The sequence below is a fragment of the Bubalus kerabau genome, chromosome 9 (assembly GCF_029407905.1).
Source record: "Bubalus kerabau isolate K-KA32 ecotype Philippines breed swamp buffalo chromosome 9, PCC_UOA_SB_1v2, whole genome shotgun sequence".
NCBI lineage: Eukaryota > Metazoa > Chordata > Mammalia > Artiodactyla > Bovidae > Bubalus > Bubalus kerabau.
The window spans coordinates 103,662,149-103,677,165 of record NC_073632.1 but is presented as its reverse complement, the minus strand read 5'-3'; the positions used below and the strand labels follow the sequence as shown (position 1 = coordinate 103,677,165).

The following is a 15,017-nucleotide window of genomic DNA, read 5'->3' as shown; positions in this document are numbered from 1 at the left end:
GTATGAATTTTAGAGAAAATATTAGAGAACTAATGATAACACAATGATAACTAATGATAACACAAGGTCTTCCCTTGTGGCTCAGCTGGTAAAGAATCTGCCTGCAATGTGGAAGACCTGGGTTTGATCCCTGGGTTGGGAAGATCCCCTGGAGAAGGGAAAGGCTACCCTCTCCGTTATTATGGCCTGGAGAATTCCAAAGGGGTTGCAAAGAGTCGGACATGACTGAGCGACTTTCGCACTTTCACACGATGATAACATCACAGGAGGAAAAGAGGCTCAGACCACAAGAGCCCTGAGAATCTCAAAAGCAGTGGCAGCCCTGCAGCATTTTAAGTCTGGGACTAGATCAAGCTCATGCACTTAAAAAATCCCCAGAGAGTTATGTGGAGGATGGAGGGGTTCAGAGAGTCAGGGGAATTCAGGTCTGAGACGAGGAAACCCGGAGAAACTATTGAGTTATGCAGGACAAGGCTTATACCCAGGCTTCAGGGGAAAACACCTTGAAACAGAGTGCCTGGAGAGAAAGAGGTGTGCCTATGCCTTTACTCAGGGCGGCTCCTAAAGCAGGCCACCCCAAGGTCCTGGGGAATAGAAGGCCCACGTCTCGGCTGCCTCTAAACCCCAGCCCCCTGAGACGCATAACCTCAAGCTCAGGCTTTCTACTGCTGAAATCAGTTTAAGAGCACTTTGTTCCTTTTGAAAAACCACCAGTCACTCAGAGAACCCCTAAATGCTTCATCGTTCTCCATTCCTTATGTCAGATCTAGAGAGAGATGGAGTTCAGGTCAGAGAGTTGGACTAGAGTAACCTGGTACCCGGCCCTTCCAGTGAGTGGTCCCTATGAGCATACTCACTCTGCTTCCATGAGAAACTTCTTTCTTCCCCTTCTTGAAGCAAAGTGGTGCTGGAGAAGACTTTTGAGAGTCCCTTAGACTGCAAGGAGATCAAACCAGTCAATCCTAAAGGAACTCAGTCCTGAATATTCATTGGAAGGACTGATACTGAAGCTGAAACTCCAATACTTTGGCCACCTGATGCAAAGAACTGACTCATTGGAAAAGACCCTGATGCTGGGAAGGATTGAAGGCAGGAGGAGAAGGGGACGACAGAGGATGAGATGGTTGGATGGCATCACTGACTCAATGGACATGAGTTCGAGCAAGCTCTGGGAGTTGGTGATGGACAGGGAGGCCAGGCATGCTGCAGTCCATGGGGTCACAAAGAGTCGGACACGACTGAACGGACTGACTTGAAGCATGCTCGCAAGCTTGCTTAGGCCAGGAGCTGACTCCGAGTCCAGCAGGGGCCTTCAATATACTATATAAGCCCCCAGGTCAGGGTCTAGGGCAGCGGCTCGGGTCTCATAAAGCGCTGGCAGCCAGCACTTTCACTGTGAGAAGCCGCCATCCGGCCCCACTGGGCTGGAAACTCATCACTACGTGGAAAGGCAAAGGGCAACGTTATTTCCATTCAGCATGTATTTGCTACATCACTGGTTTCCTATTTCAGCACGTTTAAAAAATTTCCCCTCAGGGGAGAGTGCTGAGGCGCCTTTGTTGTGAAGTATGGTTAACACGAGGTGCTTTTTTTTTCATGACGTCACTCAGAGTAGGTCTCTGTGTATAGGAAAACTAAAGCCTCTGTGACTGTACAGTCCTCTGGGATATCAAAGAAATGCAGAGAAGAGGGAAGGGATGGTTAAGGGGAAGAGCAGTGAAATGTGAGGGGAAAGAAAAAACAGTGTCTAGACCAACATCAAAATGTGGAAAAGTGCTTGGCGGGGGCAGCATTCTAAAAAAGAAACCTTACCTACTTCCTCTTGCTGGTCATGGCTTATCTATGTGTCCATAGTTTTTAAAGCTGAAATGAATAATTATCTGAAAGGTTTAGATCTGTTACTCTCAATATAGCCTGTAACATCAGATTTTAAATATTCAAATATTTTGCTCAAATCATCAGAGGCTCTGTATTAATGTTTTTATGTGCTCTAAAGCTGCAGGTGACTAAGGCTGAAATGAGGCCAGCAGTCAGAGCATTGCCCTCCTGTGTTTAAATAATTGCTTAGAATCACTTGACATTTAATAAAATGTTGGCTTTCTGGCTTTTTAAATAGCTGGCAGGGACGCTGGGCCCACATTCCTGTATGGTGCTGGTGGACCACCCCTTTGGACACAGCAAGACTTCTGCCATTTTTCCACAGACCCCCACTACTCCCTATTACACACCACAACCATTCACTGGCATTTGAGGGTGCAGCCTCAGGGTCAGGCAGTGAGGCAGGCTCTGCTGGGTGTAGCCAAAGTTGTCCTTTGTACTAGTGAGCTTCTGTCCCTCCAACATATGAAAATAACTAGGCATTTCCAAATAAACTCAGAGGCAACCAAAATACATTTATTTATCTCTTTTTAAACAATGTGGGTTTTTTAAATTTATTTAACCATAGTTGATTTACAATGTTGTGTTAGTTTCAGGCATACAGGTTCAGATTCTTTTCCATTATAGGTTATTACAAGATACTGAATATAGTACCCTGTGTTATACAGAAAATCCTTGTTATTTATTCTATATAAAGGGGTGAAAGTGAAAGAAAGTGAAGTTGCTCAATCGTGTCCGACTCTTTGCAGGCCCATGGACTGTAGCTTACCAGGCTCCTCCTTCCATGGGATTTTCCAGGCAAGAGTACTGGAGTGGGTTGCCATTTCCTTCTCCATATATAAAGTGGTATGTGTCAGTTAATAAACACAGAAGGGAGTTCTAGTTCCTGGGTCCTGTGGTTTGAGTCCCAGTTTCTCTACCCTTGGGCTTCCAGGGGCTCTCTATTTAGGGGCTTCGCCGGTGGCTCAGATGGTAGAGAATCCACCTACAATGCAGGAGACATCAGTTTGATGTCCCTGGCTAGGAAAGATCCCCTGAAGAAGGGGATGGCTACCCACTCCAGTATTCTTGCTTGGAGAATTCCATGGACAGAGGAGCCTGCCGGGCTACACTCTATAGGTGGCAAAGAGTCAGACACAGACAGACTAAGTGACTAACTCTTCTCTACCCTGGTTCCCTCCCTGAATAGTTAAGTAACCATCAACCAAGAGCTGGAAAGGCTCTACGGCACACACCCCCAGGCTTCACCCGGGGCCCCATCATTTTTGGACCGGAGCTTGTGCTGAGAGTAACTAAGTGAAGGCAGTGGGAGGTGTGGGGTGGGTGGAAAGGTCAGGAGGCAGAGTAGGGTTAACCAGCGGGAACTCTTCATCAGGGCGCTCCGTCAAAGATTCTTGCCACGTATCATTGATTTCTGGAGAATGCGGAGTATTGAAAATGTTCATGTTTGCTTTAAATAACAGAAATGTGTCCTTAAGACCCAGCACAGCTTTATCAGACAACACATCTGAATTAAACAGAAGGTTCGCTGTATAAAAGTTCTGCCTCCAAGAGTCAGTAGTGCCGCCTTTAGGATGGAAGGAATGTGAGCAAAATGTTAAAGCAACCGTAAAACAGGCCAAGCAGGCAGCCGTCTTGGTAGGCTAATTTCAGAGTCACACAGAAGAGCTGCGCACCTCGCCTTCTCTCCTTCCACGCACGCACGTAGGCACGTATGCACGCACGCACGCACGCACACTGAGGTCACCCATGTCTGCTGGAAGCTGAGTGAATGACCAGGAAGTGAGCAACCAACAGGAGCTGAGTGGTCCCAACCTCCTAAGAATCACAAGGAGAAGGTGCTGGAATCAAGTCCTGAGTTTCCACGGCCTGCGCCTTGCAGCTGGTGTTTACTCTCCACGCTGCAGAATCATGCTGTGCAGGAAAACCAGTGATTTGGAGTCGTAAGTTTAGATTTCACTGTAGGCTAAACCTGACCAACCGTTAGGGAAGACTTTTCCTAAGTCAGTCAGTCCGAGCTTCCCACCCGTGTGCCACACATGAGTGACAGCGATGCCACCTCACTGCCCCACTCGGCTCCCCCACACCCGGGGGCCCAGCCAGCCTGCGTGCGGCCTCAGTTCACCTCCTGATGACACGAAAAGGTTTGGGACGCATTGCCTTGGGTTAAAATTCTCGCAGAAATTCTCAACAGTTAGATTATAAGCATGTGTTCGCTATTCACTGACGCAGGACCAACATTTCTTGACTGATGATGCTTGATTGTAAATCCAGTTTTGAAGAAAAAAACAAACAGCAACTTGCAGTTAGCCTCTTCACTGTTTTCCCTCCTAATTTCCACCCCAGTTAAGCCAGACTCCTGGTGACATGCTGTTCTGAGCTGTGTCTCCTCACATCCTATCTGTCTACCGACCACTATCCCTTAGAGGCTCATTCCTACTCTCTTCCACCCAGGAAAGGCCTGGCGTCTGCAGTGTCCCTCCAGCAGCTGGACCTGCCCACCCAGCAGACAGAGTCTATCCTCCAGTGCCCCGTGGTGCTGACTCAGGGCCCTAAGACCAAGGAGAGGCACCTCTTCCTCTTCAGGGACTGGCTGGTCGTCGCCAAGCAGAGGTAAGTCACACGACTGGCACTGTCTTCCTGTCTGTGAAAAGGCACTTTCTTTCTGAGTCCCCACTGCCTGAAGGCATCTCAAAGAGAGCTCCCCCTTCATTTGACAAATGAGACCATGAGACTGGAGAGGCTGCCTGCCTCAGGCAACATCACAGGTGTACCAGGTCGAAAGCTAGTAGGGCGGTTAGGGTATAGGAGAGCCATCATTTAAAAAGAACTCAGTGAACGTGATCTGTTGGGTTGCTAAGAAGTGCTTAAAGTGTTCACAGCAACAAATTTGAAATCAGAAAGTTAGAAACTCAGTAATTAAGTTCATGTTAATTACCATGATAATCATATTTCTCTTTGGGGGAAATATGCAATTATACGTCTTCAACATTTCTATTAGATTAGGAGAGGCTACATCAAAAGAGGTGCAGTATTAATTTTCTGACTTGTAGGCTGAGTGCGTATCAGCAATGTGTCTTGATTTCTTTCCCATTCCCCAGAAGGAACACGTGCCTGTATGCTCCTTTGCCTCAATCTGCTCTGGGCAGAGAGGGAAGGAAAAAGACCAAGTCCCTCTACCCCACTCCTCACATGGAGCCTGTCCCTTCTCTCCTCCTCTCACCACAGTGTCTGATAGATTAGCTGCACTCGTGAGAAATGGGACCAATGGTCACCCAGCAACTAAGTAACTCTCTTCATCTCCTCTGGGAAGGGGCAGGAGGGTGCCCAAGAGGCTGGTAGTGGGTGAAGAATACCCCCGGCAGAGCCAGGAAGATGACCTGGACCAGCGGGGATAAACCACCCAGTGGGCAACACCCTGCCCCACCTTGCCACCTCCCTGCCCTACCCTCCTGTTCTTTGGTTTGAAGGGGTTCCTCTCCTCCTTCCAGATGGCCCACAAAACTTAAAGGGAATAAAAAACAACCTTTCCTGGGTAGGGAGAAGGGGGGCCCTGGCCTTGAGCAGTTTCCAAGGTGGCAGCCCAAACAAGGAATGGTGGCAGGAGCCGCTTGGCCAGGCCACCAGTTGGCTTTGGCTGCAAGAGGATATCTGATTCTGTATGAGGGACACAGCGGCCCTGAGGATGGGACCCAGGGCACCCGAGGTATGACCCCCTGACCACGAACGCACCTGAGCTCCAGTTCAATCCCAGGGCAGTGAGTACCTGGAGGAAAGTCACCTCGGAGCCTGCTCATTTGCCTTCTGGAAATGAGCTGTGCCTGCCGGCTTCTGCATCTTTTATTGCCACAGCAGAAATTCAGAGAGCACAAGACTCAAGTGTGTTACTGGGCCCGAGTGCCTGGGTAACACCCACCTCACTTTTGGAACTGAGCACCTGCCAGGCACATCATGCGTGTCAGCTGGCTTAATCCTCCCAACCCATTTCACAGATGAGGAAGGTAAAGCTCAGAGAGACTAAGTGCTTGTCACAAGTCCCCCGAGAGGAAGTAGCAGAAGCAAGCCTAACACTTGCACCCCATTTCTCAGAGGGCAGCACCCGGATCCTGGGGGGAAGCTCTCTGACTTGAGCTGCACTTCCCAGGGGCACATGCACATCAAATAGGATTCCACGGATTTTTCAGAAAGAAAAGGGTTCGGGGGATGTGTGACAGCCTTCCGCAAATTCCACACTGGCAAAGGAAAGTTGGGATGGGGCTGCTGAACATAGACCTTAGAGACTTGTGGGATCATTCTTCAGGGAAAGCGTGGGTCCCCAGGGGGAAGTTCTGACGTCCACAGTCAGCTCAGGGTCTTCATGCAAAGTGCAGGCCAGAGCCGTGGAAAAGATTTGAGAGACCCGGGGTCACCTGTGCCGCAGTGGAGGGAAAGACCCTCCTTTGCATGGATGATGACTGGGTGGGGGCGGGGGGTAGGGGCATTGTACTTCTGTCTTATAAGAAGAAAAGCATTTGCAAATTTTTTATACTTTCATTTAATTTCCCTTGAAAAGTTCTATTTTAAGCTTTGGGGGAAAACGTGCCCGTTTTAAAGAGCTTCTCACACCTACCCACCATGATTAATTTTCTTAGATGCTTAGAGATTTCAAAGAATTCAAAACGTATGTGGCATCCTCCCCTCATATTCCTCCCCAGGGAAGTGTTGTTTTCAGAGCCCTGAGAAATCCCCCGAGGCACAAACAGCAGCTGGGGAAGTCCTGCCCAGCACATCCCGAGAAAGTGAAGCGGCCCCTTCCTGCCTGGTCCGCACAGAGCGCTGTGCAGGCTGCTGAATCATTCCTCGCTTTCATTCAAACAAACACCTCAAGTCCTTCCTCAAAAGTCCTTCCTCGCTCCTGCCCGCAGTCAGGGAGAAACCCCGAAGATGCGCACGGGGTGTGGGCATCTGTTCACAAGGACAGTCCGCCACACGGGCTCTGCACCAAGAGGGGCGCTGTGGATCGGCTGCAGGCACCTGGTCACAGCATCCTGAGACCTTGCCAAACCCAACCATGTGGTCTCCCCGGCTGCAGGGCTGCAGCCAAGCCCGGACCTGAGCCTTCACACACTGCTTAGAAAGGGTGACACAGGAACCCTCTTCCTCTTCCCAAAGGAGTCAGGCTGACAGCAGTTGCTGAGTAGGTGGATCAGATGTCCACACACTCCCATGGCCCAGCCCTCAAACCCACTGCGTCGTCTCCTCTAATGGACCTTGTGCTTCTGTCCCAGCTGTTCCTGCCAAACTGGGAGGCTGCACCCCTCTTCCCGTGGCCAGCTCTAACCCAGGCTTAGGGACACAGCTCTGTGCACAATCAAAGCATATGCTCTGGAACTGCACTGTTCTATATGCCTCAGTTTTCTCATCTGTAAAGTGGGGATAAAAAAGCACCTCCCTCATAGAGTAGCTTGGGGTGGGGATCTAAAGGGTGGCTACATGCACAGAGCTTAGAATGGTCCTGGCACTCATGTTAAGCCAGAAGTCCCCAATCTTTTTGGCACCAGGGGCTGATTTTGTGGGAATGGTTTCAGGATGATTCTCATAAGGAGCGCACACAACCTGGATGGCTCGTAAGCCCGGTTCACAGTAGGGTTTGCGCTCCTTTGAGAATCTAATGCCCCCGCTGATTTGACAGGAGGCGGGGCTCGGGCAGCAGCTGTAAATACAGATGCAGCTTTAGTCGCCAGCCACTCACCTCCTGCCATGTGGCCACGGACAGGTAGTGATCCATGACCCAGGGGACGGGGACCCCTGTGTAAAGCATTTGCTATGAAGAACAGTCACTTTCTCAAGTGCTTTCCAGGAAGGACTCTGAGGCCCCACCTTTGGCCCAGAGAGAGCAGAGAAGAAAGCTCATAGCTCTCACTAGCCTGGAAGTGAATTGTTAATAATTAATAATTAACTAACTAGTCACTACTGGCATTGTAGAGGGTGTGCTCTGCCTGAGTCATTCTGCTGTGTCTGGTGGTGATAGAGTCCAAGCTCTCAGGCTGTTTATAATTTGATAGGAGAGGTACGGTGGACAGAAGGGAAGGAATGATGACTGATTCTTGAGTCTGCTTTAGTTTGGATTGTTGTTTTTAATTCAAAGAGTGCAACTCCTCTATGTTTGGAAAATGTAGTCAATTTATCTAATTTAGTTTAGAGCAGAATGTTCTACTAAGTTTTTAGGATATAGTTGGTACCATGTTCAACCATGCATAATGAGCTATTTTAAAGAAATTTTACTATATTTTTACAGGGTTTGATATCTGATTTTTAGAACCGTGAGCCGCATGGTTACTTTCCGATCAGTGTGATTAGCATCAGTGAGTGAAAATCTATAACAGTCTATTGCAATCTATTGGCAAGAACACGCCCTTTGCCTCCACAGCCAAAGGGAAATGTTTTCAGTTGCATTTTACTATAAATAGTGTGAGACACAAAGAAGTTAAGTGTATTTCATAACATGCCCAGTTGTTTTGAAATGTCCTTAACCCAGAGCAATAGCAGTTCACGGTTGGTAATAACCACCCCCAGGACTGGCTGCAGAGCCTGGGGTGAAATGAAAATGTGGGGTGCTCGGTTCAAAGAGCAGAAAATGAAGCCTAGCACAGGGGTCTTCTGAGCACGGGGTCACCACACAGGCCACGTTTGTTCGTGGGGCTGGCTCTGGCTGTCCCCCTTATGGAGTTGATGTATTTTAATATTGACGTTAATGTATTAACACACTTAAGGTGCTTCCAAGCTCAAGGCCTTTACTTGACATATTTACAAGCATTTACCAATACCTAACAGGATTTCCCTGTAGCTCAAACGGTAAAGAATCTGCCTGCAATGCAGGGGACCAGGGTTCGATCCCTGGGTTGGGAAGATCCTCGGGAGAAGGTTATGGCAGCCCACTCCAGTCTTCTTGCCTGGAGAATCCCATGGCTAGAGCAGCCTGGTGGGCTACAGTCCATGGGGTCGCAAAGAGTCAGACACGACTGAAACGACTTAGCACACAAGGACCCAACGTGCTGAGTGTTGCGAACATAGTATGTGCTTGCTTTGGGGCTTCCCCTGTGGCTCAGCTGGTAAAGAATCTGCCTGCAATGCGGGAGACCTGGGTTCGATTCCTAGGTTGGGAAGATCCCCTGGAGAAATGAAAGGCTACCCACTCCAGTATTCTGGCCTGGAGAATTCCACGGACTGTATAGTCCATGGGGTTGCAAAGAGTCAGACACGACTGAGTGACTTTCACTTCCTGCCAGTCATTGTACTGAGTCCTTCACTTCGAGTAACTCACTTCATTCTCAAAAAATTCCTATCAGATAGGAACTGACATCTTGTCACTCATCACTGTCTGTTCGTAGAAGGGAATCGACAAGTCCAGCCTGCACATGAAAGGAGAAAAATTAAACTTCAGCTTTTGGAGGGGGATATGCTAAAGGACTCACGAACATGTTCATGAGAGTCATATCAACATGCAGGCTGCGGGGACTTCCCTACTGGCCAGTGGTTAAGGACCACCTTGCAAAACAGGGGATGTGAGTTCGATCCCTGTCTAGGCAACTAAGATCCCACAGGCTTCTGGGCAACTGAGCCCGCGTGCCACATCGAAGATCCCACATGCCACAACTAAGACTCAACACAGCCAAGTAAATAAATAAATATTTAAAACAAATATATAGATAGATACATTGATAGATAGATTGTGTATAAAACCATGAGATTAGTTAAAATAACCATAATAGTGAGTGTCCAGAAAAAAAAAGAAGGGGACTCAGAACTGAGCTCCGCAATGCTACAACATGCAAAGGTTCCTTTTCTGCTCTCTAGATAGGAAGCCAGGCATTTCCCAAGGTCACCAAGTCCATGGGTAATGGAGCTGGACCCAGGCCCCAGGCACTCGGGTTTCAGAGCCTGCACTCTTCACTGCTTGGCTGCTCTGAAGGAAAACCACAAAAGGCCCAAGTTCAGTAAATGAACAGACGAATGGAGATCTGTAAACTGATATTTGCCATTTGGCCTGGTGTTAATGATACCCGTGAAAATTATCATTTCTTCTTGGGTTCTTGGCCTTGATGTGCCTGGCACCAGATGATGGTGCCCATCATGGAACCACTCATTGGTCGACACGTTTCTTTGCTGAGCATCTCTGTATATCAAACGCCGTTCCAGGCACTTAGGATAAAATAGACAAAAAGCCCTGCTCTTGTGGGGCTTATATTCTAGCAAGAGGAGACGGAAAGTAGACAAAACATAATAAATGATCTAGAGATTCCCTGGTGGCTCAGACAGTAAAGAGTCTGCGTGCAATGCGAGAGACCCAGGTTCAATCCCTGGGTAGAGAAGATCCCCTGGAGAAAGAAATGGCAACCCACTCCAGTATTCTTGCCTGGAAAAGCCCATGGGTGGAGGAGCCTGGTGGGCTACAGTCCATGGGGTTACAAAGAGTCAGACACAACTGAGCACCTTCACTTTCAGTATGTTGGAAAGTGGTATGTGTGAATCTCCCTGCAATTCAGGAGACCCCGGTTTAATTCCCAGGTTGGGAAGATCCCCTGGAGAAGGGATAGGCTACCCACCCCAGTATTCTTGGATTTCCCTGGTGGCTCAGATGGTAAAGAATCTGCCTGCAATGAGGGAGACCTGGGTTTGGCCCCTGGGTTGGGAAGATCCCCTAGAGGAGGGCATGGCAACCCACTCCAGTATTCTTGCCTGGAGAATTCCATGCACAGAGGAGCCTGGAGGGTCATAGTCCATGCGGTTGCAAAGAGGGACTGAGCACACACACATAAAGGCTATGGGGCTTCCCAGGTAGCACAGTGGTAAAGAACCTGCCTGCCAAGCAGGACACTCGGGTTTGATCCCTGGGTTGGGAAGATCCCTTGGAGAAGGGAATGGCAACCCACTCCAGTATTCTTGCCTGGAGAATCCCATGGACAGAGGATTGTCCTTGTGGGGTTGCAAAGAGTTGGACACGACTGAGTGACTGAGCATGCATGAGTGCATAAAGGCTATAGTTAAGGCTTGTGCGGGGCTGCCCCAGTGGCTCAGCAATAAAGAATCCACTTGACGATGCAGGAGACGAAAGAAACTCAGGTTCAATCCCTGGGTCAGGAAGATCCCCTGGAGGAGGGAAATGGCAACCCACTCCAGGACAAAGGAGCCTGGCGGGCTACAGTCCTTGGGGTCACAAGAGTGAGACATGACTGAAGCGACTAAGCAAGGCTTGTTCCCTGACTCTCCTTGTTGCCCCGGCTTTCAGCTTCCCTACTGGCTACTTCTAAAGAGATGACCCTTGTCCCTCTATTGCACCCATCTCCACTTAGCCTGTGTCAAATTTAATCAACATCTGGCATTTACTTGCCCATCACTTTGCACCTCTTGGTGTGTTTAGTCACCTGCCACAGCTGTGTGCGTGTGTGTGGTCCATGCCTGCACTTTCACACCTGCTTGGGTCACAGGGCTCAAATACTACCTCACAGGGACCGTTTGTCAAGTGAAAGATGACTCTAATTAACCTTGTTGAAAATTAAACTCTGGCTTATTTCTGGCATGTTTCCGAAAAGGAAAGCTGACGACAAGTTTCATTTTACTTATTTGGTCTGAGATCATTTTTTTCTTTGGAGAAGGCAATGGCACCCCACTCCAGTACTCTTGCCTGGAAAATCCCACGGACAGAGGAGCCTGGTAGGCTGCAGTCCATAGGGTCGCTGGGAGTCGGACACAACTGAGCGACTTCCCTTTCACTTTTCACTTTCATGCCTTGGAGAAGGAAATGGCAACCCACTCCAGTGTTCTTGCCTGGAGAATCCCAGGGACGGGGGAGCCTGGGGGGCTGCAGTCTGTGGGGTCGCACAGAGTCGGACACAACTGAAGCGACTTAGCAGCAGCAGCAGCATTTTTTTCTTGGGGTCTTCAGCTTCACTGAAAGAGAGATTTCCATCCATAGGAAGAGGAGATGATCCTCATGGCTTAAGTGAACCCTGGTGAGGGGAAAAAAAAAATGTTAGGAAAATTGTTTATATAATCTTTCTAAGTGTTTCTGATATGAGTGGTGTTCTCCATTTTAACTATCAGAAACTCTGGTATGACTGTTTCCGTAAAGGATCCTACCAGATAGTCTCCATCTCTGACTGGGGGGTCTGTCTTGAGGAACTGGCCTGGATTCATGATCAGTACAGGGTGTCTGGGTTTCTTTTCACAAGAGGGTCAGTCCCAAGCTGAAAAAAACTCAGCCTGCTGGGAAGAGGCAATTAGGGAGCCAGGGCATGACCCAGAGGGTTGGACACAGACTAAAAACCCAACCCTGGCTGAGCAGTTACAGTGAGATGAACTCTACAGCCTTTATAGAGCACCTAATTTTATCTTTACAGTCACCCTGTACCTCAGGAGCTGTATTAGTCAGCTAATGCCACAGAAATGACACAGAACAGATCATCTCAAAATGCGATAGCTTACAAAAACAAGTGTTTGCTTCTTGCTCATACAGCTGTAAGTCACCTAGCATTTGAAGGCTGCAGCCAGGCTCAGCTGAGTGTGGGTGCCCGCCACAGGTTAAGTTCACGCCATCCCCAGTGTCTCTTCTTCCGGGACACTCAGAGCTTGTGCTTCTAGTGGTAACGTGGAGGTGCAAGAGGGCACACCCAGTCTCACAGGCATGCTTCAGGCCTTTGCTTGCCTCTTGTACACTAACCACCTGTCCCAACAAGTCCAACGGCCAAGGCCAAAGTCAAGGGTCAGGGACAAGACACTGCCCTCCAGGAGGCCGAGTCAGGAGTGTGGATGTGTGGCACTGCTATGGGAGCGAAGACTGGGACCAATAAGCAAATCCAGCATGGGTGCCACTGTTACAGTCGTCTTAGGGATGAGGCTCTACCAGGGGAGGGTGGAAGGCTTGCCCAGTGGCCCGCTAACGTTCAGTGGGGACGCTGACATTCCAATCCAAGCAGACAAACCCCAGAGCCCACAGTTATTCAGGACAGCTCAAAGGGGACCGGGCAGATGCTCCTGTGGGGCAGGAAGGACACATTAAAGGTCAGACACAGGGTGGGAAAGTCCAGGGGAAGGAGCAGGCTAGGATCAGCCTAAGAGGACTCCCGCGCATGCCCGTCTTGTATCCACCTGTACAGATCGCTTCCCACAGGCTTGTTTGTAGAGGTGTCTCTTCTAGGCCAGGGGGTGGAATCACAAATTGGCACACTTCTATCCCCAAATAAGGAAGATACTCTCCAAATCATTTCATAATTTCAGTAGCTGTATCTCCTTATATTTTTCTATCATTTAAAATAGTATGTAATGAGCAAAACAAAACACCCCTTTATAAATAAACAGGTCGATAGATAAATAAAAGTTTAAGAATATAACTGTAGTATCTTCCTAGTGCTTGAGAATTGGTTCATGGGAAGTTTTTCTGTTACACTTTGGATATGTTTGAATTTATTTTTAAGTATATATATATATATATATATATGCTATATATACTTGAACATATATACATATATTTTCATCGAATTCCAAAATTTTTTCCATTTCCAAAAAGCAAATTTAAACTTTGAGAATTTTGATCAGAAGCTAAAAATCTACCTTATTGCCATGTCTAAGATAGGAATAAACTTCAGTTATTTTAAAAACTATTTTCTACTATTGTAACCAATTATTGAATGTATTGGGTCAGAAAATGATAACTTCAATATAGCTTATTTTTTAATGTTTAATAACTGCTTATCCCTGGTGGCTCAGTAGTGAAGAATCCACCTGCAATGCAGGAGATGCAGGTTCAATCTCTGGGTTGGGGCGATCCCCTGGAGTAGGAAATGGCAACCCACTCCAGTATTCTTGCCTGGGAAATCTCATGGACAAAGGAGCCTGGGAGGCTACAGTCCATGGGGTTGCAAAGAGTCAGAGACATGACTTAGTGACTCAACAAGAAGAAGTTGGGCTAGAAAGTAATAAATTCAAGATAGCTTATTTTTTAATATTTAATAACTGCTTATAACAAGAACAAGGTAAGTATAAAGATTGGTGAGAGGAGTTTTTTTCCATCTAAACTTTTTAACATTTTGGTTTTCTGTTATAGCAAAGTGGCTCCAATTTGGGGCAATATTTCTTAAAGTTTCAGTGAAATACAGTCAGTTGTGTTCTTTTATCAATTGCCTTCTTATTTCTGACCAAACCGTAAGAGGCTAATAGATTGTGAAACAGCGATTCAAAGAAAGTACCATCAAAGGAGAAATGACAATCCTGTTTTAACCCCAAAATAGATCAAGTTGTGACTCCTTCACATAGAGGTGACGCAACACTACTGCTTTCATGGAAACAAGGGATTCCCATGACTGACGCGGTTGCGCGGTTGGCATACGCCTCTCGTTCATTGTGAAACGTCTACCTTCATTTCTATCCAGCTGCAGATAATTGCACATACTCATTTTGTCTTTGTTTTCAAAATCTTTAAATATAACTCTAGTAAAATTTCCAACCATATTATTAAGATAAATTTGCTATTTAAAAATGGGATTTCTTGTTTCATTATTAGATATAAAATTTTTAAACTAGTTCATGTTATATAATATTTTATATCTTGTGTGTGTGTTTTACTCGCTTCAGTCTTGTCCGACTGTTTGTGACCCCGTGGACTATAGCCCACCAGGCTCCTCTGCCCATGGAATTCTCCAGGCAAGAATACTGGAGCGGGTTGCCATTCCCTTCTCCAGGGGATCTTCCCAACCCAGGGATTGAACCCCAGTCTCCTGCATTGCAGACAGATTCTTTACCGTCTGAGCCACCAGGGAAGCCCCTTTACATCTTAAATGTGATTATTAGAAAATAATGCTCACAATACATCAATCAAAATGTAGAAAAGCAATTTTTAAAAACATCTAAATAAGTAGAAGAATTAGAAAGTTGAGTTGGAAATAAACAGAAATTTTTAAATGTCAAAATAAAGGTAAGAAAATATCTGGTTTGCAATAGAAAATAAAAACATTAAAATATAGGAATAAATCTAAGAAAACTGCTCAAGAGAAAGTTACTGCAGTACACTCGTTACTGCAGGAGCAAAGTGGAGGCGGGAGGAAAGCTGGTGACACGTCGCATGATGGGACCCATGCTTAGAAATGTGGGTCCCGGGGCAGCTC

At 47.3% G+C, this 15,017-nt stretch overlaps 1 protein-coding gene across 1 annotated transcript in view; it reads left to right on the top strand.

The window, feature by feature from the left end:
* TAGAP (T cell activation RhoGTPase activating protein) overlaps positions 1-15,017 on the top strand; it is an 80,417-nt gene that overhangs the window by 16,683 nt on the left and 48,717 nt on the right. The window contains exon 3 of the mRNA XM_055536126.1: positions 4,333-4,491. Within this exon, the coding sequence (XP_055392101.1) occupies positions 4,333-4,491 (159 nt within the window). The remainder of the gene's footprint in view (positions 1-4,332; positions 4,492-15,017) is intronic.